Consider the following 27,245-nt stretch of genomic DNA (forward strand, 5'->3'; position numbering starts at 1 on the left):
TTGAATCCACTTGCGAAACATTCTCTTTCTATACGAATTACATATGTACGAGTTAATTATATAAGAGAGGATGGAACTCTTTTGTATTTTGAGTTAACGCACGTTTTTTCTTCGCGCCAGCAATGTTTAGAGCATTCTGTGTATTCATCTTTTCTTTTTGGTTCGCCACGGTGTAAGTATTTACATTTATTTGTAAATCATTTGTACTTATCGTGCTGATATATTCGTATTTTCAATTATGATCTATTGTTTACATTTGCACATTATTGCAGATCGAATTGAGTTGTGTCAATCATACGCATGCAACATGTGTTTAGTCAAGAGTCAGCTTAATTATCTTTAAGTCATAAGTATTTGATGGTATTGTTGCAATACATACTTGATTCTTGTAAATATTACTGATTTATTCAATTCCTACGTTCTACGGTTCACCATTAGTGTCATAGTTGTATCGGCATAAGTTACCTTCTGCTATGTGTGTCATTCATCTCAATATTTGATACTGAATTAATTAGATATCAGATGACTTTATATTTCATTTGGAGGATACCATGCATGTATTTGCATGTTATATACATTGTATATTGATGTGTTTCATGATTGTGAACTTATGATTGTTTTGTTTTGTTTGTAGCCTTTTACCACTTTCACTTTCACTTGCACCTGTGCAACATTAAAAGGCGGTTAGCTATCTGCAGACTTCATCTTGTCTATGGCAGAATAAGAATATTCTGACTCGGATTATTGTGACGTCACAATACACTTCGTCTACCTTGACGTTAAATTTATGGAAAATGCACGAGGCTGCCCAAGCGGTAAATATGATAGGGAGTTATGATGTTTGAGAGGGAGATATGAAGTTTTGTCATCCCTGACACGTGACTGTCTAGACCAATCAGATTACGCGATGCATAGAATTTTCATACTGAGGTATAATAATATGTTTATTCATAATGAAATACTGTTTAAATAAATAAATAAATAAAAATATAATATTATACATTTATTATATACCCATCAATGTATCGTTCTTTGATACTGTGGATTTCACAGCGTGTGATCCGGTTTTCCGGATCACCACACTGTGGTTTTCTGATTCCGTATCAGTATCCTCTGAAACTGATGCCGTCACAATGACGTCACAATGCATCAGCGCAACGTTATTTGTGGAAAATGTTGACCGCGTCACAAAACAAAACTACGTACACAAAACATAATTTCATGGTAGATCTATGTCTGTTTTTGATCATTTGGATTACATTTATCATCTTATAAATGTGGATTTAAAATGCAGAAGGGGGTATATAATAAATTTATCATTACTACAGTAACTTGATCCGAAGAGTTGGATCACGTCTCGTTGACAGGCGCGGATCATCAGATCAAACTCGACGCTTCGCGTCTCGTGTGGTCTGATGATCCACGCCTGTCAACTCGACGTGATCCGACTCTTCGGATCAAGTCACTGTAGTAATAATATATATTCATTGCATGATAGTGAGGGAGATATGAAGATTTATTCACCCAAGAAAAATCATATTCCCCGAGGGCAACGCCCGAGGGGAATATGATTTTTCTTGGGTGAATAAATCTTCATATCTCCCGATCATTCATGAAATAAATTGTTTATTATACCGAAACAAGGCAAGACTACAAAAATGTATTTAAAATTGGAGTCCGCTCATCTTATGTGGCTGAGATCGCCCTAACGGTAAAACCGCGCCGTCAACGTACTACGGTAGAAGATACAAATAACGAAATACAGTGAAATGATAACCAGTTTTTGTATTTCCATTTTCCTTGAATGTAGATTAACTTCCTGGGGTTTTCTGTATCAACTAAAACCATGCATTCAACTGTGTATCAGAGACCCGCATATTTTGTGCCTTACAAACTATGAAAGTAGAATGACTCGGACTTATTGTGACGTCACAATACACTTCGTCTACCTTGACGTTAAATTTATGGACAATGCACGAGGCTGTCCAAGGGGTAAATATGATAGGGAAATATGATGTTTGAGAGGGAGATATGAAGTTTTGTTATCCCTGGCATGTGACCGTCTAGACCAATCAGATTACGCGTTGCATAGAATTCTCATACTGAGGTATAATGATATAATATGTGCTATTTCTAATTGAATATATGTCTGTAGATAAACTTAATTCAATAAGACTATTCTGCTGAATGAAAAATGTACAAAATCTATTTATAATTGTTTAAATATTAATGAGGTACTTCCCACTTCAATTCCCAAATGTAAAGGGGAATTAACTCCGTATGGCGTTACTGATTAATGTGTACAAGATATTTTCAAAGTTGTTTTAAAACTACACCTGATTCGTGGCTACAGTATAGAATCCTTCATCGATTACTCCCTGTCAATTGTTATCTTAAGGTATTTCCACCCTCCTGTGTCGTCATGATATTTTGCAAAGTCAATGATTTAAAAAGATTTATGTATGACAGGAATATAAACTTTGTTGGAGTCTTTTTCAATAGATATTTTAAAAAGAAATCTTGTTGACCATAAAATATTTCAAAAGTCTAAGTTATATATATATATGAATAATCAATTATGTGTTTCAAAATATTGAATACAAGGACAATAACTCTATTTTCAATAAATTATTTCTCAAGTCTATTATGCGATAGATTTCCTTTATTTTTCACAAACTTTTCGTATATTTCATGACATTGTCATAATTACCCTTATATCGTTAAAACCAGATTTTGTGACATTTTGATAATGCTGTTTAAGGAACATTGCAATTTTCTGACGTTGATAAACAGGTAAATTGTGCTAATTGATAAAAAAAAAAATTAATAAATACTGCAACATACTTATTTTATAATTTTAATTTGTTACTAAGATATATTATTTAAAGAATCAACAATGATATATATATATATATATATATATATATATATATATATATATATATATATATATATATATATACAGTAACTTGATCCGAAGAGTCGGATCACGTCGAGTTGACAGGCGCGGATCATCAGATCACAAGAGACGCGAAGCGTGGAGTTTGATCTGATGATCCGCGCCTGTCAACGAGACGTGATCCAACTCTTCGGATCAAGTTACTGTAGTAATGATAAATTTATTATATACCCTCTATGCATTTTAAATCCACATTTATATGATACTAAATGTAATCCAAATTATCAAAAATACAGACATACAGTGAAATTATGTTTTGTGTATGCAGTTTTGTCTGTGACGCGGCCATTATTTTAAGCAAAAAACGTTGCGTTGATGCATTGTGACGTCATTGTGACGGCATCAGTTTCAGAGGATACTGATACGGAATCAGAAAACCACAGTGTGGTGATCCGGAAAACCGGATCACACGCTGTGAAATCCACAGTATCAACAAACGATACATTGATGGGTATATAATAAAAGATTAAACCTATAATTCTAGAGGGGTGGACTTACCTTTAAAAGACCCAGTATAAAAACTACTGACAACTGCAGTTTCTGCACTAGTAAAGTAGATACTATTCTGCAAATTGTTGTCATGTGTGATAAAAGAACTCCACTCTGGAGAGATTTTAGTTTGAATATTTACAGAACAACCTCTAATAGAGTTGGTTTTAATGCTATTAATATCATTTTGGGTGAATTTCCACTAAATCAGCGTTGAAAACTCTATTATATTATATGCTAAGCAGTATACTTTCTCATGCTTATGTAAAAATTACATTGCATGCAACCTTAGGTGGTTTACTTTCTCATTCTTAAAGAAAAAAATACTGGTACACTGCATTGAAAGGCACATATCAATATATATTTCTTAACTGTCCGACTGTGACAAACTGGAAAAACATTTATGAACCACAGTAATGTAAAATTCAATTATTTTGTATAAATATATACATGTATGTATGTGTCACGTGCCATTTTTGATGACATTTGACCCTGACTTTTTATGTAAAGGTCAAATAAAAGAAATTTTGGGACTAGGCCTTTGATATTTGATATGTTGGTATACCATTATAAGACAGTGTGTAATGTGCCATTTTTTATTATCTTTGACCTTGACCTTTTATGTAAAGGTCAAATAATAAACTTTTGGGGCATTTTGTTGCCCGAATCATACCTCTTTTGTCTTTTGACATAAGCCTTTAATATTTTATGTAGGTATACCATGATAAGACTGTGCCGTGTGGCCTTTTCGATGAATTTTGACCTTGACCTTTTATGTTAAGTTAAAATGATAGAATTTTTATGCCATTTCTGCTTTCCATAACTTTTTTGGCCTTTGATATTTGGTATGTTGGTAAGTTTGATATACTATCAATTTAAATGTTCACAACACTGTTCCTTGGTTGAAGCACATATAGATGTGACTGTTATATACCGTAACTCTTCATTTTCCACTTTAAAGATGTTCCATAAAATGTTTTAAAAAGTATGGAAAATGGAAGGGGAAATATCAGTTTTAGTGTGCTAAAACAATTTTTCCTAGTTATAAGTAGACTGGTTCAGAGGTGGGGTAAAGGTTAAAGGAAGGGGGCTTGTGATCTTCGTAAATTGTATACAAAATATGTCTGGTTTAATTAACGTATTCAGTTTAATACCAAGGTCAAGGTAATTCTTAATTATGATGGTGTCCAATTGTTCTTATATATTACGGAAAAATAAAATCTCTCTCTCTCTCTCTCTCTCTCTCTCTCTCTCTCTCTCTCTCTCTCTCTCTCTCATTGTATAAGATAATGATTTGTGATAATTTCGATAAAACGGCTACGCACGCTCTAACAGTAACCCCTATAGTAACACTATGAATGTGTCAAAACAAATGATAATATATAATCTAAAGTCGTGAATTTCAAGTAATATGCGTAGACACTTTATTTTAAAATGAGGTCTGATATCTAATAAATTCTACTTCTGTACATATCTTCATACTTCCGCTTCCATCTTCAACCCAACATATAGTCAGATCATATCATTATACACTTTAAAATGAGAAGTTTAAAATCAATTCTCCTTAGACAAGAAGTGGAAAAAAACAAAGAATTTCGGTTTAATGTAGTTTTTATGGTGCAATATGAAGAGTTTAAAGGTCAAGAGATTTCGAGTGTCGATTGCTCAGTGTTCGACTTACTCGTCTGTCGTTAGATGCATATAGTAATATGAAGTGTCCGAGACGTCAATCTCAGAAGGGATGTCGTAATTACGCGTCATTTTATTTTTATATAAAGGAGATTTCTGTGTGTTGTACTTCCACAATATACATATATTGTGTATAGTTATAAAACAGGAAAAATTAATTTCCATCTTCTTCTATACAATTCAGCATTTCCCGCTGTTTAAGGTCACTTATTATCGTGTCGACAATATTTCCCTCTCATTCTAAAGGTAGCAAGATTCCTAAACTAGGAAAACCTGGAATATTATATAACACAGAATCACCAGCCAAACAAAGACCACAAATATGGACAAAAATTGTAATAACAGCAAAAACAAAACAAAAAACCAAAAAAAACAAAACAAAACGGATTTTCCCGCCATTCAATGCATAGAAAAATTGGAAATTTTGCTACCTATATCTGCTAAATGAAAGCAAAATATCTTTGGGGGATAAAAGTTTTCAGATTACAAGATTAGATAATCTACATTTTATAGTATAATAAAGAGCTAGTTGTTTGTCTGACTCCATTCCACAGGAGGCAGCATGGCGAGACAGACGCCTACTCTCTCGCTTCTCATCGTAACAGGTACGACGGAGAGTCATAAAATATTGCCCTTTATTTGTTTGTAGCCCTAGGGAGTGAATTGATGTTACCTAGGATAAAAGAGCGACCCTTAGTTTTATTATCTCACATTAAAAAGCGTTAATTGTGTGACTTTGTTAGATACTGTGAAATTAGTAAAAATTGAAATATACGAGAGCAAATGAAAAGAGAAAAAAAATCTAAAATGAAATTGAATTAAGTTTGATTATATGATACTAGTAACCCCAACTTTATTATTACAAACGACTTCTGGTTTTAAGTAGAATGTGTCAGTTAATATTGCAATGACTGACGAGGAGGAAATGTTCAGTCATTATCATAAGTATCGTCGTTTCGAAATGGACGATCCATAAAATCAACATTTATACATTAGCATTCATTGTGCAAGTTTCGGATCTCGTAATAGATGTAGGATTAAGCAAAATACCTGCTGCCTTTATTTCTCCTCTAAATTCTTTATATTTATTCTACATTCTTGATATTGAGTACAAAATAGATTTAGTGAAAATATATGCAGATTTTAGTTCTGCTTTTAAAACAAAATCTTAATCTGAAAGAAGGACAGAGTGTTTAATATTATACGAGAAATTTTGCATTTAGAATTTAACTGTTTTAACAATAACACACAGTAGACGAACAATACAAATGAAAAAACCACCCATGTTAGCAAAATCTTTTAATCAAACAAACGTTTTCATAAATTCATCATTACGCGCAAATTGTAATATATATATATTCCTTTACCAAGACTTACACATGTTAAATATTGTTTTATCTAATTGGAAACATTTCGATAACAGCAACTAGTCTTCTGGAATTCTCAAGGCTAATTAACTGATTATTCTAATGAAGCTATTTCATTCTTCGTAAAACAGGAAATATTGCATTTTAAGACAATTCAGAAATAAATGAGGAAACATACAATTGGAATGTACACACTTGTGTTTCCTCGTCATGCGTTCATTGACATAGTTTGTCATAGTTCTAAATATTAACAGGAGATGGTATATATGAAACTGTTCTTGACCTGCATGGGCGGAACTAGTGTCACGTACATGTGAGGGTTCGACACAATCGTTAATTTTTCCGGGTATCACGAGGTCGTCTCTTTGTTTCCTCTTGACTTGTTTATTTTTTTTATACATTATACTTCCTCTTTCTTTTCAAATTTAAAAAAGCGGTTGCCTCCGCTTTGCAATCTCCTTTATACCCGCATTGAAAGTGGAACAAAGACAACGTATTTCCACAACTTTGTGTGGGTTTTTTTAAAAATCGAAGTTATCCAAAGAATTTTTTCGTCTCCTTTTCAATGCTTTTTTTTAACATGAAAGGCTGACCGTGGCTAAGGATGCTAATAATAATCATTGTACATTCATATAGCACTTTATCTAATCAACATAATTACCCTAAAGCGCTTTACATGTTAAACAGACTAAAACAAATAACACTAGATAGATCTACATAAAAGAGAAATACATAAAACACAATTTTAAACTGAGGAAACTAAGAATAGGCAAAACTATATAATCAGACTGTGCTTATGATATGCTGATATATATATATATATATATATATATATATATATATATATATATATATAGTCCCTCGGTTGCCGCTGCTGTTGGGGGGGGGTATTTTGTTTATTATTTTTTAAATCATGAAGCATCAGTAATGATTTTCTTGTCACGAGTGAATTGATAGTAAAAATATGAAAAGGGGATTTCCCTATATATATTTTTAGAGAGTTGTCTGTCCTTTATAATGGTAACTTATAGTGACTTAAATTGTGACTTATTTGAAAAGCGATTTTCAAAGATTAGTGCAGCCAACACATTAGTAGAATTCAAAATGAGCATGTACTTCGAATTCTGAGTGACATGAATTTGTCGATCCCAGAAATTCGATATGAAAGTGCATGTCGTATCTGAATAGAGGAGATGAGAGACAACTCTTCATTTTTGTTCTTTTTAAAAAATAGAAATGATTAGTTTTCCATTCTCAGATTCGATTGAACCCTAGTTTTGCATTTGACCTTATTCGTTAAGAGAATACAAGTTTGCTAGACACTAAGGTTGATAATTGTTTAACAGTGTGATGTAATGCTACAGAGGCGATTTGAACGGAAGAAGAAGTGTACTAGAATATTTTTCAAAACCAATGTGTAAAATTACTATTTTAGCTGTTATTTCAATGGAAATATCAACTCAATAGAAACATTTCTCAGTTTGATTTTGATCTGCGTTGGATTGCTATCCATTTGAAGAAACGAACCCTTCGTGTGTGTTTACCAGTTCATACAGTAAGAGCGATAACTCTGACACTTTATTATTCTCGTGATCCAATTTGTTGGTTTTTTTTGCAGTTACTTTACTACTCAGGAATGGTCATGGTTTGAAGATCTGCGGAACTGCAGCGATGACGTATAACCCATATACTCACGTCTGCTGCAATGGTACAGTTTCCAAAAAGATGGAAGCGGTGTCCTGTTGTAATGGTGCTGGTATGTCATTGCAGAAAAAAATAATTAGCTAGATTTTAGGCCACCTGAGTCATTCACTTCTGCATTCGTCATCGTACGTTAACAATTGAACAGTTTAACTTCTTCATAACTACCTTTCCACTTCTTTTCAAATTTGGTATGAAGCATCTTTGGGACAAGGATAGAACGTTCGATTATAGGAATTATGAGATTGATCACTGTTCGTTATCTTCACCTTTCACGAAGCCCCATGGCTGTAGCCTACTTGTTTATTCATTGAATCTTACCGTTTTACATTTTCAGACAATCCATCTACTACAACAACTTCCGGTCGTAATATCCAAATATTAAAACGTTATTTGATTGGTTACTAATTTAAAAACTAACAAACTTGAAGATAAAGATCATGGCGTTAACAACAACACAATAGCTGATTTTCGACAAGGCGAAAACTGGCCATTCTATACTGGTTTGGGGGCAGAGTGGTACCAGTAAAAATCATTTAGTAAAGGAAATCGCTCGAACATTGGTTCACGATGGCAAAACCATGTCCATAACAACAGCAACTTAATCACATCTTACAACATGCATCCAAGGGAGCGTGTATTTCATTAAGCTACATATTATGTTCCGGATCCCCCAAAAAAGGATATATATTTGCAGTAAAAAAATCATCAATGGCATTGATTGAAAATGAAGATTTTCACATAGTAGAAAAAATCTAAAAATATAACTTAAATTGTATTAACTATTATTATATTGAATTTGAATTTATTTGGGGGGGGGGGGGCTTTTAATCAAGCAATCAAAGATTGATACTTTTCAGAAGCAAAGGAAAGAAAGAGGGGGAAAAGGATATTCAATTAATATAAATCCAAATATTTAGATATTTTATGAATACATTTACTTGCAATTTCATATGAAAGGGGAAGGGGACTCCCCCATATTCTTCCCGCTACAACTGGCCAGTGTTTATCACCATCCAGCTAAAAATTCACTCATATACATGTACATAGTTTATATAGGCAGAAAAAATACAGTCTTTGAAACTATTTTACATCTTTAGTATTATTAATATTAATTGAAACTAAATGGATATTTAGAAAAAAGTTTGTAGTCTTTTACCAAAATTGTAAATTTGATGATCTCTGGGGTAGGGGTTCTGACCCCAGCATGGGGTCAAACTAGCATGTAGTGTATAGTAAATGTATTTATGTGTAAGTTTGCTGATACTGTGTAAAATCTAAATGCATAGGAATAGCAGAAAAGGATGTACAAAAAATGGTGAATTTCAAAACCCAGGGTTTTGACTATAAGATGGGTCCAAATTAGTCATATCTTTTAATGTTAATTCACCTATTACATTATGTAAATCATTTCATCAGTGTGTGCACTTTTGAGGGCATTGAAGTTTTAAGAACACATCTTGTTTTATACTGTTGCTGAACATTAGAATTTAGCTTAAATATTCAGAACAGGAAATGTTTTCTAGATTTCATAGCCCTTGGGAGTAGTGATACTTTTTCATTAGTGCTCAGGTGACCGATAAGGCCTGTGAGCCTCTTGTTTAAAGATTTCTAACATGTTGATATTTGTTATGATATTCCATATATCCTGAATATTTAAAGAAAAAAGATCTAGAAGGCCTTTTCCATTTTGTTTTAAATTTCCTTACCCAATGGCAGGGGTTTCTGACTCGGGGGCGAGCCCCAAATAGTCGCAATAGCTTTACATGTAATGTGTGTAATGATTGAATATTTTCATTTTTATTTGTGCTGATGTTGAATAAGAGCTAAATGCATATTTAGGAGGAGCGTGAAGGGCTCTACCGAAATTGTAAATTTCAGAACCCCTGGGGTAAAGGGTCTTACTCAAGGGCGGGCCTAAAATAGTCATATAATGTTGATATAGAATATATCATGTAAAGTCTTTCATCTGTATGGGCAGTTTCGGGGGCATTTGTGTTTTAAGAGCACAACTTGTTTTATACTGCTGCTGAATGGAAGGTGAAGATAACGAACAATGATCGATCTCATAACTCCTATAAGCAATACAAAATAGAGAGTTGGACAAACACAGACCCTTGGACACACCAGAGGTGGGATGAGGTGCCTAGGATATCAGAATTTAGCTTAGATATGTAGAACAGGACAATCATTACATATTTTGTAACCCTTGGAGCTAGTGATAAATGTTATAGATAATTTGATGAACGATGAGGCCTGTCTCGTTTAAATAGTAATGAGAAGCTTTCTTACATAACAAGACATATTTTTATTACACGGGGGAAAATTGCAGATGAGCTGTATGACGAAAAGAAACGTCTCTGTTGCGGGGATAAGACCTATCCAATTTGGGACCGTTGGGACAGAGCCAGAAAATGTTGTGGAGGTCATCTGCACAACTCCACTAGTGAGTTAAGAATGGACAGTCTTATAATGATAAACAGATATGTCGCATAGACATATGATATAGTTAAATGTTATGATTTTGCTAAAATCTCGGATAGTAGAAAGGAACAACTACATTAGATCTAGCATACGTTTATACATGTACATGCCGATTTATATTTTTTATCAGAAGACATGGATTGCTGTGGTGAAAGCCAATACAACACAACAACACATATTTGTTGTGAAAATAAAGCTTTTAAAAAAATGAAAGGCATCATTTGTTGTCTCTCGGAAGCATACGACCCCACCACTCACCACTGTGTCGACGACAAAGTTCTACTACTGACACAAGGTATCTGTAGTAACGTTACATACAATACATCCAGCATGAGGTGTTGCGACAACCGAGTTCTTCACAATATTTCGGTATATACCAATCCTGTTGACTGCTGCGGAACACAGGTGTATTCCATTAACACACAACAATGCTGTCATGGAACCAATATCCGGGCACCTAAAAATGAAAAGTGCTGTGGGCAAGGTAATCCAACAATTGATATCTTTTTGTAAGATTGTTCAACTGAGATTCTAAAAAAATATATGAAAATCGACCACATCCAATTTTTTTCCGTAACTAGGTTCCATAAATACGTCTCTATATATCTGCTGTAATGGGGTGAACCATTCCCGGTCGTCTGCAGAATTGGTCTGCTGCGGAAACCAAGCATTCGACAAGAATCACGAAGGTTGTTGTGAAGGTACTATCTACAATCAGAAAGACCAGCATTGTTGTGGTATGTCGATTTGTCCAAAATATGTATTTTCTAACAAATGATTTTAAACTGATAATCTTAAAGTTCTGCTGTATCATATAATTTACATCGTGAACATCGGCAGTGACTTGGAGTGATGACGGTAGGTATGCTACAGACGTTCTTAAAGTTTCTATCAAATCTCCAAATTGATGTCCCATTCCTGATTCATTGATTGTTTTACGTCCCGTCGAGAATTTTTCACTCATATTGAGACGACACCTGCTGTAGGTGAAGTACCACAAAGGACCTCGCCATTTTAGCTGTAGCTTGTGGACCACAAACTCTTTTTTTTTCAAAGAACAAAATGATTTATCTATTATACTTGTTGATGAATATTAAACACTGGTGTATCTTCAGTATGTTCAGTGCTTTTCCCCTGGGATATTGGAAGATAAGGGTAGAAAACTACGTTTTAAATGGTTACCATCAGCCTGAAAACTATAGAATTATTACCCGAATTGATACGGCTTTCCTTTATTCACAATGTGGTATTTATACAACTTGAACTTATTAAAATCCCCTGACGCACGTAGTGCTATTTATAGAAGCCTACCATAGGCGTACTCTCTAGATATAGTTACTTTTTATACGATGTCTTCAAGGGAAAATTAATGACTTTACATGAACTTCGGATCATACAGCTTTAATTAAGCGAATAAAATAGACTGAATGTCTGAGAGAGAGAGAGAGAGAGAGAGAGAGAGAGAGAGAGAGAGAGAGAGAGAGAGAGTTGAAATGCGTATTCTTTGTCGATTAAAATCCAAATAACAGGGATGTAGCAACGGGAAGAGGAAGGGGCTGCCCCCTCCCCCCTATTTGGTATATATGTATACATGTAGTCGACAATACCGTGCGGCCTGACAAGTATTTCGAGCATTAGCTGATTTAATATTCAGTAGGTCAAGACCGGTAAATGAGGTGGAAAGAAAACTGTGTAGTTTTTGCAGATTTTTATGAATTTCACCACCGACACAAAATTGTCCAGTCTTGCCTTTTGGATGTAATGTTCTTTATTATAAAAAAGAATTATAATAGATAGTAGAAATCTGGACAACCTTGTGTTCAATATAAACAAAGGCTTTAAACATCGGTCATTCGATGAATGTCAATAGAGATTTAACAAATACAGACAATCCCGACTTCAAAAGACAACGTAACTCTTAATGTTAACGAATGTTTTAGTAAAATAAAATACTAAACCTTTAAATTAACACCTTGAGGCATTGTAAATGGCAAAATTCAAACTTTAATGTTTTACTAAATCATCGGGGGTCATGTGTCACAGCTAAAGTGGGGAGGTCCTTTAGACATATAGCGCAGTGAGGATTCTTAATCGTGCCAACGCCTGCCGTGACATAGAACCTCCATTTTAAAAAGATCATATCCGAAAGACTCACGAGTCTCACTGTTTGGTGAAGGAGCAATCACTACCTTTCTTTACGTCTTAGGTTTGACGCGGACATGGCAAAAGCGGGGCTCTTGGTTACGAAGCGAGCGCTCTACCACTGGTACTGATCTACCACGACTATTCCCGAAAAAGAAAAACTAAAACGTTAGCAGTGGCAGAGGCGACTGCAATATCAATACCTTTGTAGACTAGTGTGCATTTAAAGAACATTACTATTACGTAAAAATTCATTCATGTACAATCCATGCATGGAAAATTATATAATCTACATACAAGGAAAAATGAGGATAGTGTTAATAGGATGATCATCTTCTAAATTAATCTCTTGTCTTAAAATCTTGAATGACGAATATTGCGTATTTTGCTTGAATTACAACGTATACGTTCATAAATATTTCAGACGGATTAATCTATAACGATACTGATCGACATGCATGTAAAATCGTGCATCTTAATAATTACAGGTGACAGAAATATAGCAAAGCTCGACCAAAAGTGTTGTGGAATTCACGTGTTCGACCCAACGACTGAATTATGTTGTAACAACACCGAAACACCCAGCGTCATCAGCAGAAATACGACGTCAGGTGTTACGTCACAGTGCCCGCAGTACAGGGCTACGAACGTATGCGGTTCAACAGCCTATGACATGAAGTTAGATTTGTGTTGTAATAGTAAAGTCTACGAGAACGGTATTGCACGTGGTAAAGATTGCTGTGAGCTGGACGGGTCCCCGTATTGTGCTCTTAATGGAAAAATGATGAGAAAGAGTAATCAGCCTCAAGCAAGCCAGAAATACGGAGTCTGTCGAATATGTGATAAGAAAATCCCTTCATTTCTGGGCCTGATCAGGGGAAGAACTGTGTCAGTTTGCGATAAACAAGGTTAGCAACAGTTTTTACTATTTTTCGAAATAGAGCACGTAATATCTTGAAAACATGCTTAGAATATTCGTTTTCCATTCCGAATAACGTTACTGCATTCTTAGATTTGTATAATTTCAGTTTTTATGTTCAACGTTACTTCGGCTGTGCGAGCTGGGAGATTCTGGTTGCTAAACTTAACATCAGATGCAACAGAGAATACTGAAAAACAAAGAAAGAAAGAGATCATGCTTAGAGTGTTGGTGCCTTGCAAATGCTCACAGCTCGGAAACACATCCGCACAATATGTACTGCTGACCCGCAGCGCAGTTGTCCCGGGGAGACTGCTGCGGTTGGGGGATGATGATTTTCTTTTGCCTAAAAAAGAGAAAGCTTCCAGCATCATTTTCAGAATACAAGCAAAATGCAAACACAGTAGGAAACAGTTTATTGAAGAGTTGAAAAAGAGAATGAGGAAGAGGGCAGACAAGATTTTACATGAACTTTTACAACTAAAAATCCGTTAGACGTTGAATGTTGGTTTGTGATAATTGTCTTAATTTATATCAACTTTGTGGTCATCTCTAGATGTTGACACATGAATAATTTACGTATAATTTTCTTTTTTCTTAGTTCTCCTAAACCAAAGGCTCAAGTGAGCTTTTCTGATCAAGATATGTCCGTTGTCAATCGGTGTTGTGAACTTTTATTCATTTTATTACTCTACAACATTTATATAGCGCATTATATAGTTCTACAATTACTCTAAGCGCTGTACATAATATATATTTACACAAAAATCATGGACAGATAATTTTCTAAGACATGTAACTTAACAAAACAAAACAGAAAACAATACAAAGTGCTAAAACAAATATTTTGAGTCCACATGGTAAAATAGTAACATTAACGGACAGAACTTTTAAGAATGGTATACATTATAAAACATGGAGATAGACTTTTCTAAAAAGATATGTTATCTTCTCTTTTTAGTCAAATTTTTATATGAGAATATATATAAGGAATTTTTAAGAGTCGCGGAAGCACATCAAATCATTGATATGCAAACATTTAAGTTGTCTGGACTTTTTTTTTTCCCCCTTCTTCTTCTTCTTCATATTATGGACCCGGCGTCTACTATAAAGGGGATCAAAATTTACATAGAACAAAAATCTGTTTAAAACTCTTATCCAGAACACAACAGCAAGACAATGTAAGCAAAACTGAAATATGCATTCCTATGTAATGTGGATTATAATGCGGTTAAGTCATGACCCTGTGGGGCTAGGCTTGGGACAAACATTTTCGTGGAAATAAAGAGGATAAAATCTTTTTAAAATCTTACGAAGAACAGTAATGCTAATGTAGTTGAGGTGAGCATTGTGGCCCATAGGCCTCTTCTTTTATGTTTACTGTACTCGTTTTATTCAAGTTTTTAAACATTATTTTGCATATTTTTTATTTTATTTTTGATATACATTATTTTAGTTTTATTTGTCACTTTATCATAATCATGTTTAAAGGGACATTAGCTGTGAAAGTGATAGCAACCATTTCCCCCTATAAATCTATAAAAAATACATAAGAGAACCGCTTTTGGTGTAAAGAAATATATAGGGAAGAATTCTTGTCTTTCAAGACAATAATTATTTAATCAACAAAATCACACATTGATGAGTCTGCTTTGAGGTTAAAAAGTGTTTGAAATAATTAAATACTGGTGTTTTTACTGAAATATATAATATAGAGCAGTTGTCATTGAATTCAATTTATGGTGGCAAAATGACAGCTAATGCCCTTCTAAGTTAAGTCAAACCAAAGGCTTGGAGTAATGTATCATAGAAAGAGATTATGGATTTTAAAGTAAACTTAACCATTAAATGTTACAGTAGACTATCTGTAATTATTTTGAAAAATTTCTTAAATCTTGATGAAGAAAAAATTGAATGAAAATTAAAACATTCTCTACCCATATTTTTAGAATATACCTCATAAGAATTTCAAAATGAAAAAAATAAGTTTCTAATTATGTAGTGTACCGAACATTTACAGTTACCATGGCAACTAAATGAGTTCATGAATCACAAAAATATGTTGTTTTTTCGGTACATTTTCGTTGGGTTTTTTTGTTTTGTTTGTTTGTTTTTATAATTTATTTATTTTTTGGTCACATACAATACATCAGACACTTACACAAACATACCTTTCATACATGCATACATGCTTCAATCTCCCTGTGGTTTAGGTTACTTGCTGTACAATAGTGAAAGTAATATAATAACTTTATTGCGAAAGACATACATCTTATAGCATTATAACAAAATTGAACATGGATAATAATTACAAAGCTGAAAATAAACAGCCAATTCTTTCAAAGACATCTAGCATACAATAGTATATAGTAAATACACTAGTATAGTGATAGTAAAAAAGGAGAATGACGATACAAATTACATATTATGGACTGTTCTTAGTTCAAGAGCTCTACAGATAAATTTCCCCAAGTTACAGAGTTCTTTAACATTGTTCACACTTAGTAGTTGTATAAATTCGAACATGGAGGGTTTACTCCAGTAATACTTCTTCACTAATTTAGCTCTAATCTGGCAATATACAGGACAGACTAACAAAAAGTGGTATTCATCCTCAATTTCAGTGATACATGTTTTACAAAACCTTTTTTCACGTGGTACATTTTTATGTCTGCCAGTTTCTATGGATAAATTATGTGATGATAGCCTTATTTTGGAGATACCCTTTTTGTACAATTTAGGAATAGATTTTTCTTGGTAATATTGCAAGTAAAAATTATCAACCAAATGTTTGTAAATAGTGCATTTTGATTCATACTGCATGTTGCTAAGTAAATTTTGAATAAAATGATCCTTCAATCTTTGTTGTATTATTGGCAAACAAATATGGCTATTTAAGTTATGTTGATCATGCCACATATAACTAAGTCCCAAACAATCAAGTTGTTCCTTGATAAAAGTAGCTCAGTTACGATTTGTATGCTTTGTATTTTCACAGATATTGTATAAACATTCATATGCAGCATTAAGTATACAATTTTCAGACTGCAATAGTTTAAACCAAAACTTGAACATTCTCAAAATACGAACATAATACAATGGTAAACGCCCTGTTTCAAAATATACCATGGTTGTATTAGTGTTTTTACGAACACCAAGTGCAAATTTTAAAAAATCCAGATGAACCTTTTCAATGTCAGGTGCTTTATGTAATCCCCACACTTCACATCCGTAATTCAAAATACTACAGACATAGGTATCGAAAAGGGAGAATAAGGTACAATGATTTAAATACAATTGTTTTATAGTTGATTTAAGGGCAAATAATGCTTTGCGACCTTGTGATGCTAACTGTTTCTGCGTTACCAAAAATTTACCATTAAAATTAAATAAAACGCCCAAGTAAACAAATTGATCTAATACTTCTATACTTTCATCTTTATACACCCATTTTTCATCTGTGCGAATCTTCCCACCATTTCTAAATACAACAATTTTAGTTTTTGCTACATTAACAACTAAATCCCATTCATCTGTATAACTTTGCAGTGTATCTAACATATTTTGAAGTTCAATAACCGATTCTGCAAGCAACACCATGTCATCAGCATACATCAAAATATAAAGACTTAATAACTGTAAATCAGTCGGATGATTACCTTTTTTGATAAATTCAATTTCAAGGTCATTCACATACAATACAAAAAATAGGGGAGACAACACTTCTCCTTGTAATAGACCAATGTGATTTTCAAAAAATTGTGAAATGTGACCAGAGGATTTTACACAGGTTCTAATGCTACTATACATGGAGCGAACAATAGTAAGCAGCTTCCCTTGTATACCGTAGTGTTTTAATTTTCTATACAATTTTTCCCTGTTAACTGAATCGAATGCCTTCTTATAATCCACGAAGCAACAATATAATCGTTTTTTGGATTGGAGTGATTGTGTTATAAGAGAATGAAGCGCAAAAATTGCCTCCGTAGTACCAAGCTTGGGTTGAAAACCAAATTGTGCATCTGAAATAATATCATACGAGGCTGCCCATGAGACGAGTCTTCTGTTTAGTATGGAAGTAAACAATTTTCAGAAACAACTAACAAGACTTATTCCTCTGTAATTATTTGGATCAGAAGGATCACCTTTTTTTAAAACAGGCACAATAACAGCGTCAGACCATTGTGTTGGAAAAAATCCTGATGATAAGATTCGATTAAAAATAATATGCAAATATGGTACAAAAAATTCTTTAAATTCCATGAAATACTCATTCAAAATATAGTCCAAACCATGAGATTTCCCCCGTTTTAATTGATCAATAGCTTCGGATATTTCTTTCTCGGTAATTTCCATATCTAGTTCATTAAAAACTGTAGGTCCCGTGTCTTCCACATTAGAATAATCTTCTTTGGGAACAGATGTAGATAAATCTTTAAAATGAGTGTGGAACGATTCTAAGTCTATTGGAGTATTTTTTGGCTTTCTTTTTCGGAAATGTTTGTAGAATACTTTTGGGTTTTGTTTACGGAGATGTTCGAGTAAATCACCCTCCTTTCGTAGATACTGACGCCTGCGTTTAGCTTCTAAATGTTTATAATTCTTTTTTGCTTCAATTAAATTCAAGTGATTTTCTTTGTTTTTGTAATGATTGAACTGGTTGAAGGCTACACGATATGTGTTATATTTACTTTTAAGCTCTCTGTTAAACCAGGGTTTATCATGTACTCTATCAGGGCGCTGCCCCCCTTTATTAGACTTTCTATGGACTTCAAAACTAGAACGCATTAAATCAGCCAAGCGTGTAGTGAACGAATTGACCGATTCATCGATACTGGTTTGGGACTCACACGGGTATTTTTCAAAGCATTCCATAAGTTCATGAGAATTTTCTAATAGTGTCGACCTTGCCTGTGAATGAAGTTCCTGGTTCCAGACGAAGTATGATGACTCTTGATTTACCTCAACAGTAGAATTAATGTTTTGGATAATATGTTTTCCTGATTTGATTCTGATATGGAGCGGTGCGTGGTCGGAGTACATAGTAAAATTTGACACAATAAATTGATCAATAGAGGGAAATACATCAGGGGAAGTTATAACATAATCTACAACGTTCATACCCCTTGGTCCAACAAATGTATAATCATTGTCCATTCCTAAATGGTGCCGACCGTTTAGGATTCTTAGCCCACTACTTTTACATAAAGACAGTAACTTGTTACCCAAGTCATTAACAACCTTGTCTGGATTTGATCTAACTTGGAGTTGTGTATCTGAACCATAGAATAACAATTCTCTCAAATCACGTAAAACATCACTATGTAGTACATCGTGTAGAATAAAATCACTTGAGTTAGAAGTTCTAGCATTAGTATCACCGATTAGCATAACTTTACCCAGGCTCATATATTCAACAATGTGGTTTTCTAAGTCACTAAATACATCACAGTCATAGGTTTGATAAAACGTGGAACTACTAGGGGGTATATACACACAAGCTAAATAGACATCTCCAAGACTTGGCATTAAAATCTGGTCAAGTTTAAGCCATATGACAGTGTCGTGCATATTCTCCAGGAAAGAAACACATTGTTTATATTCATCGCGTATTAAGATAACACAACCCCCACCTTGTACTGATTTCGTTAATTTTCGTGGAAAAACATAACTATGGAATCCCTCAACATCAATACAAAAATCTTTTTCGATCCAACATTCTGTAAGTAAAATTACATCATACGAAAGAATGTAACATTTGAATTTAGTGTCATTAAATTTAGAGGCAAACCCTCCATTAATGTTCCAGCTAATTATTTTAACAAAATCACTCTCCGCGCGCCCCTAGGTCTCATCATCGCCTCCAGTCACCTCGATTTGTGTCTCCACGGTCTGCTGATCCTCGTCCACATCGACTTCGTTTGGTGCCACGTACAACTTGCCGTCAATGAAGAGCTTATCGACTTTAAGCACGGCCCTCCTATTGTTCCTCAATGCTCTCTCCATGGCTGGGATGAGTGATTTTCGCTTCTGAACAATTTCTTTTGGGAACTGCTCACGTACACTGAAATTGCTATTTTTAGCCTTGAATGTATTGCTTCTAATGTTCTCCCTGACTCGAAAACTAGAGAATTTAACGACGATTGGCCTGGTTCTGTTTCTGTCAAACTTTCCTAAGCGATGAGCTCTTTCGATATTTTCAAATACCCCAGAAACACCTAACTCTGTTTCACAAAAGTCATTAATAATGTTGACACAGTTTTCTCTTCCATGACCTCTATACTCTGCGAGTCCAAAAAAGAGCAAGATGTCCCTCATGCTACGTGCCTGGAGATCTGTAATTTTACTTTGTAACTGTTCGTTAACAAGTCTCAATTCTTTAACCTCTTTCATTGTATCTTTCATATCAACTTTTAGGTGATCTTGTGCTTTTCTGATTTCCCCTATCGTGTTCCCCATATTTCCTGTGAATTTCTCTAAATGACTGACCCTATTCTGAACAGTTTCGATCTTGTCACATAAATAACTCAAATCTTTACTTACTTTGTCAATTTTAGAGATTTTTACGTCGAGATCATTTATACGGATCATCAATTGGTCCACCCAAGCAGGCTGTGATGAGTTCGAATGGGCTGGCGGTGGCGCATTGTTGAACTTGTTTCGCTCGGCGGTAACACCATTTCCATTGTTCACCGACTTTGCTGACTTATTGTTTGGCTTGGGAGTAGATCCATCTGAGGACAAACGTCTCTTATTGTCGTCCGACATGTCTGATATGTCCATACGTGTTCACAAGTCATCAAAATTACACACAACACTTTCCAAATAGAAGAAATGTAAAACTTGTAGCTTTTTTAATAATAGTAACAATAATACCTGTACTAAAAATAATGACAAGTACATGTAGTAATAATTAATCAATTGCAAAAATATTTTCCCACTTCATCCATATTTATCAAAGTTAAGTATTTTAAATGTTTGAATTGCAGCATATTTCTCTACATGATATTTGAACTTTAAGTGACATAGTAATCCAACAAGATTTGGTTCTTTATTCTGCATTAAACAGATAAATATGTATTGTTTAGCATATAGAATTATAAAGTTTATAGCTTTATTATTTAAAAACAGTGGAATTTCACCAAATATTATATTTGACACATTAAAACCAATTCTTTCTGAAAATTTTCTATATATATGAAGACTTAACTCACTCCACAATGTTTGGGTCTTATTACAAGATGTAAAAATATGTGTTATTGTTTCAATATTACTTGTACAAAATCTACAGAGATCATTTGTTTTAACACTAATGTTTTTCAAATAATAACCAACAGGAAGAATTCTATGTAAAATTCTAAACTGTAGCCACTGAACAGAAGAATCACTAGATGTTTTGAAACAAATTTTAAACACATCTTGCACTGAAATATCATCTACTCCATATGAAGATAGTTCAGTTTTCCACTTGCCCATAGAAGTTGGGATATCTTCTTTTGCATTTAAGATATTGTAAATAATATTAGAACATCTTCCATGCAATAAAACTGGTTCAAAAAATATAGGCATACATGGATTAACATTTTGTTTGGTTGAGTGTCTATCAATTGACAGACATTCTAAATATTTTGAAATTGCAGTAATAATGCTATTGTATTTCATTACACATACTTCTTGAAGATTGTATAAACACTGAAATTTTTCTACGGTATGGAAGTTACAATCAGTATCAAAAAATCTTGAACAACTTTAATCCCCTTTTCATACCATCTCTCACAAAACACAGGTTTTCCCGCAATTCTAATATTAGAATTGTACCACACTGGAATATTATGAAAATTATTTTTAATATTTGGAAGATTTTGACTAGTCTTCAAATAAAAACACCAAGCATTAAAAACATCCTTCCAAAAAACATTGCTTTTAACACATAATTGTTCCATAATAAAACTATCTCCAAAGTCATATAATTTCTTTAAAATATAATTTCCATACATGGCATAAAAAAAATATTCATCCATGGTTTCTGACAGTTGGACCTAGTAAGCCTTTTAATCCAAGAGCATTTCAATGATGTAATAAAGTTGCTTAAATATCAACCATCTTGATACCACCCGATAAATAGTCTTGTTATCACAGACCTCTTAACTTTATCTACACTAGATTGCCATAGGAATTCAAAAATAATTTTGTATAAATAAGAAATTGTTTCTTTCTTTGGAGTAGGAAGTGATATAAACAAATGATTCAATTTTGGAATAAGCAAGGTTTTAATGACAGTAGTCCGCCCAATGGGAGTAAGAATCCTTCTTTTCCACTGTTCAATAAGAGCAACGATTTTTGGTATTTTAATTCCGAAATTTATATCTTCAATTTCTGTAAGGTCAACTGAAAAATTAATACCCAATAAATTAATAGTTGTTGATCCCCAATCTAATTTCCATCTTGTATGGTGAAAAACTTGATCTGAAAATTTCTTTGAACAAATCCAAACAATTTTTGTTTTAGAAGAATTAATCCTTAGACCAGAAAAACTGAGAGAAAAATTCTATCGTATCTAGAGCTGCAAAAAGCGATTCAGGTGAACCGTCAAGGGCTAGTGAAGAATCATCTACATATTGCGATATTTTGTGTTCTGTGTTTTCTATACATATGACTTTTATACTTTTGTTTTGTTTAATTAATATTGCAAGAATTTCTGCACATAGGATGAATAAATAAGGTGCAATGGGATCCCCCTGCCTACATACCCTTTGTATATCAAACTGTTCAGATAAAAAGCCACTCTGTAAAACTGAGGCTCTGAAATTTGTGTTTTAAGATCTTTATCCATTGAATAAAGTTTTCCCCAATACTTTAAAACTTTATATATGAATGCCCATGACATTGAGTCGAAGGCCTTTTCAAAATCAATGAGAACTAGAAGGCCTGGGATATTATTTCTTTCAGTGTATGACATAATATCATAGATAAATCGAGTATTCTCCCCTATATATCTACCTTTTTAAAAACCAGACTGTGTATCGAATATTATATAATCCAAAACTTGTTTAATTCTAAAGCTGAGACAACCAGATATAATTTTGTATAATACATTTAAAAGTGTAATTGGTTTATCCCCTTTAGGTAAGCATGAAATGATTCCTAGTCTTTGCGAAATAGGAAGTTCCCTCTTATGATATATACAATTAATAGCTCTAACAACATAATATTTAATGTCATTCCAAATTTTTTTTAAAGAATTCAGTTGTATAACCATCGCTACCGGGGGATTTGTTGTTTTTTGTTAGAGGAAGGGGAAAAACTTAGAATCCCGAAATTATTTAAATAAAACTATCAAAAAAATTCAGTTGGATACTGGTACAATTTACAAACAGTCAGATATATTAGAAGGTGTCAAGAAATATCATGAAGCCTTATATACTAATAATGATTTTAACTTAATTAATGTCGACCTGGAAAGCATCATCTCAGATTACAATTCTCCTAAGTTAGATATACATGCAACCAAAAAACTGGAGGACGATATTGAAGAAGCAGAGGTTCTTAAAGTATTAAAAAGAACATTTTCGTTGTTGATTTTTTATCCCTTCCTTCACATGAAAATACAAATTGACCAGTAAACTGCTACAGTAAATTTTGAATTATATAGTATGACCTGATGTTATAGTTGTCATGGCAACACAATAATCCATAACTCGCTAAAATGGGTTTTTCATCCTTTTCTACCCTTGAAATAGACTATCACAATATTTACGTCATGTACGTAATGATATCATAAAAACTAGCAGTACAAGTTCAAATATAAGGTTTACAATACAATACATACAAACCATATGCCTATAAAAATTAAATATATTTACTCCCAAATCTTAATATAATATTGTTCAGTAGATCATAAATGCGTCAATAGCTTGGTTTGTTTATAATACAATAAGCCAAATACATGTATATTGCATCGGCGCTAGTCTCGCTTACTAAGTCCGGGAGTACCGTACGTGTGTACATTAGATGTGGTTTGCGACGGTGAATATATTGATAATACAGTGTACCATATATTTACAGCGTTATATGATTTAAATTAATTGTTACTGAATTTTTTCTATTTTTATTATAAAAATAATGCATACACTGTTTCGCCTCGATCACGCATAGAGAACTACACCATCGGCACCGACGCTTTTTTCGCTGTTGTGTCTCACATGAAAGGCGAAGATAACGAACAACGATTAATCTCACAACTCCCACAAGCAATACTATATAGACAATTGGGCAAACACGGACCCCTGGACACACCAGAGGTGGGATCAGGTGCCTAGCTAGGAGGAGTACGCATCCCCTGTCGACCGGTCACACCCGCCGTGAGCCCTATATCCTGATCAGGTTTCTCATCGGACTGAAGAAGTTCCCGATCAGACACTGGGCAACGTCTAGTGAGAAAGCAATTTGAGAGTAATGCCTGTGAGGTTTCACGGTACCTGGGGTGTTCAACCATAGAATATAAAACGTGTTTCCTGCAGGCACGTATAATAGGGGAGGGGGTGTTGCCATCCCCCAACTTTTCTCAACACCTTTTAATGTTATATTTGGTGACCCCCTCCCATATTTTATAATAGTATTGAAATATAAAAATGTAAAGTCGAAGTTATGAATTGAACTTGTGTAAATGTATTGAAAGGTGCGCAACCCCCTCCCCCTATTTAAGAAGTCGAAGTTTGAGATTATTTATGAGTTGGTGCTAATACATGTAACTCCCCTGAATTTAAGATTTGTTTCGAAATTTTTTAAGGTTGCACGTTACCCCCGCATCCCCACCCCGAGTTTGAAGAATTTAAGTGCTGATTGTCCCAAAGAAGAACTTTTTTATGTTTTTGGTTTATCTATTCATTCATCCATTTATTTATTTTTATTTGCTCGTCAAGAAATTTAGACAATGGTGTAGGGATTGTTTTCCGGCTTCCCCTTCCCCTGTTGAAAAACTATGCTACATACATGTACGTGTCTGTCCTATATAAAATACCTGCATGTCGTAATGCGGTTATCCTGCAGGTCCTTGTCTACCGAGTGTTTACTGTATATATAATATATTCCCCTTTTACAAAGAACAGTTTCCATATGAGTGAAAAATTCTCGAGAGGGACGTTAAACAATATTCAATCAATAGAGTACAGTTTCTTGCATGATTTTACATGTAGTAATAATTGATTAGTAATATTTTAAGCGTACTTTTAAAAGCACCCCTATTTAGTACTATATGTAGATTAGAGAGTCTTCGTCGACACCGTACACAATCGTACTTTTTCTCTGACATAATTTAAAAAGTTTGCAATATTTTGTATTTACATATATGTATATTTTATGCTGTAGAATCACGTGTATGTGTGTGTGTTTTGTGGTGTGTTTTAATAACGGAAATTTTATCAAAATTGTTGCCATTGTCACCAAATATTTTAAGAAATTTACCGATGCATTGTCATCTGACCAGTACATATCAGAGAAATGATTATATGTATTTGTATATATATATATATATATATATATATATATATATATTAAAAGAAATAGAATAAACAGTACACAAAGTTAAAAATTTAACGCAAGCGCTTTCATTTTATAATCCTCAGGCGTTACATTTTAAAATTTTAAAATGTAACGCCTGAGGATTATAAAATGAAAGCGCTTGCGTTAAATTTTTAACTTTGTGTACTGTTTATTCTATTTCTTTTAATATTTTATACCGGACACTGTGATTTTTTTTAAAAACACAATTTGGATATATATATATATATATATATATATATATGTCTCTGTACATTTGGATATCGGGTAATTGATAACTTCCCATCAAAGATACGCATGTCATGTGTCAGGGTCCAGTTGGGGGTCAGGCTGTCCTGTACTCGATCTGCTTTCTGTTCCTTACACTTCTATAACCTTTGCTATTTCCCCAAAACTGATAAGAGGTAATATCAGCAGAAAGTAACAGTATACATGATATAAGAGGGGGCGGACAGGATGAGAGGAAGGAGGTGAATCGAAGAGGAGAAAGAGGTTTAGTGGGGAGGTTCTTATACTTCCTTTCTTATAACTCCTTCGTTTTTCCTTTTTCATCACTAATCTGCATCAATGGATATACGTATTCGATGCCGTACCCATTGTGTTTTGACAGATAAAAGAAACAATTAACAAATAAAGAATATATTTGCAATATCGCGTGAGCCTGTTATATCTATATGTATTATAACAGTTGCCGTGTATAAGGGTAGTAAACTGGCATGCAATACGCTTTAATACCCAAATGAAATATGCAATTCATCATTATTCAGGGGAAGAGAGGGGGAGAGGGCCACCCCCTGTCCACCCTCTCATGTAAGGAGTCAAGTTCATGAGAAGGACCAACATCTTCATAGAACTTTACAATATTTACGCTATGGAGTTTATGCGACTAGAAGTAGAAATCCTCGTCCGTAATACCACTCAAATGACTGCCCAGTGTACACTGGTGACTGTGTTTCTATATACATGTATTCGGATTTATTGTCCTTATTATATAAATATCTTCACATCTGGAGTCATCTACACTAATGTCTGACAGTGACCCATCTGACAATAAAACTGAGCCTGTATCGCTTTTAGCGCTATACTTCATGATTAAATTATGCGCTGTTTATGTTACAGTCATGACAACAAGAAATGGAAATATTTAGTCAAAACAACTCATTTGACATACTTGTACTGAAGTTATTTTTCTTTGAATTCTAACAGATTATTATTGCAAATAAAGGGAAAAATCATAATCTAAACGCTAACACTTTTAAATGAGTATACATACTTACACCTAACACACACTGACAACTCGCTCGTAATGATTAACTTACAAAAAATATACATTTTAGTCCTTTCCATAGCCTACATTATATTTATAGACTACTCATCTAATGGAAATATACATCTATACCTTTTTGAGACACTCAAATGTAAACAAAACTTTATTCTTCTAGATTATATAATACATGTACGTGAAAAAGAGAGAGAGAGAAAACACACAAATCCCGTGCGCTTTAGCCATTTTTCACACACATATACTTAGGCTGAAAGCGGACATGTACGTGAAAAAGATAGAGAGAAAAAACCACAAGTCCCGTGCGCATTAGCCATTGTTCACACACATATACTTAGGCTGAAGGTGGACACGCTTACATAGGGAAATAAATATATTTAGGTTGTAAAACAGTAGTTCTATTTCATAATACAAAAACAAAAACCCAATCACAGATTTACAGATATCAATTTATTTACTTTTTCCACGTAAATATAGTTATGTATCGTTATATAATCTATTTGCGCAATACACACGCACGCTAAATGTCAAATGACGTCAAAGTGCATTTTTATCGTTTTTATCTTGTAAAATGCATTACTTTCATGAAGAAATAGGCCTATGACACTTGCCCGTACCTAAATATGATCGTAAGAAAAAATGTAGCAAATGTTT

General features: G+C 33.7%; 1 protein-coding gene and 1 long non-coding RNA gene across 6 annotated transcripts in view; one reads left to right on the plus strand and one right to left on the minus strand.

Moving 5' to 3' along the window:
• LOC125651527 (galaxin-like) lies at positions 1-16,613 on the plus strand. 5 transcript variants are annotated; one of them, XM_056165310.1, is made up of 9 exons: positions 1-172; positions 635-815; positions 8,123-8,260; positions 10,538-10,651; positions 10,820-11,173; positions 11,271-11,426; positions 12,896-12,955; positions 13,320-13,739; positions 13,860-16,613. In XM_056165310.1, exons 2-9 carry the CDS (start codon positions 788-790, stop codon positions 14,243-14,245), a joined length of 1,656 nt encoding a protein of 551 aa, XP_056021285.1. In that variant the 5' UTR covers positions 1-172; positions 635-787; the 3' UTR covers positions 14,246-16,613. The 5 variants fall into 5 exon arrangements, with proteins under 5 accessions (XP_056021285.1, XP_048736120.2, XP_056021284.1 ...); XM_048880163.2 differs by lacking the exon at positions 12,896-12,955 and having other exon boundaries at positions 3-172; XM_056165309.1 differs by lacking the exons at positions 1-172; positions 635-815 and adding an exon at positions 5,496-5,742.
• Positions 10,767-27,245, minus strand: part of LOC130054734 (uncharacterized) — a 24,640-nt gene continuing 8,161 nt past the window's right edge. Inside the window, exons 2-3 of the long non-coding RNA XR_008803033.1 lie at positions 14,001-14,096; positions 10,767-11,397 (exon numbers count right to left, since the gene is read on the minus strand). This is a non-coding gene — a long non-coding RNA (uncharacterized LOC130054734). The remainder of the gene's footprint in view (positions 11,398-14,000; positions 14,097-27,245) is intronic.

Source organism: Ostrea edulis, chromosome 5 (assembly GCF_947568905.1).
Source record: "Ostrea edulis chromosome 5, xbOstEdul1.1, whole genome shotgun sequence".
Classification (NCBI taxonomy): Eukaryota; Metazoa; Mollusca; class Bivalvia; order Ostreida; family Ostreidae; genus Ostrea; species Ostrea edulis.

Coding starts and splice junctions, on each gene's coding strand:
- LOC125651527 (XM_056165309.1), top strand. CDS start 5,700: ATGGCGAGACAGACGCCTACTCTCTCGCTTCTCATCGTAACAG. Junction 11,174..11,270: donor TGAAAAGTGCTGTGGGCAAG/GTAATCCAACAA, acceptor TTCCGTAACTAG/GTTCCATAAATACGTCTCTA. Junction 11,427..12,895: donor GAAAGACCAGCATTGTTGTG/GTATGTCGATTT, acceptor TTTACGTCTTAG/GTTTGACGCGGACATGGCAA.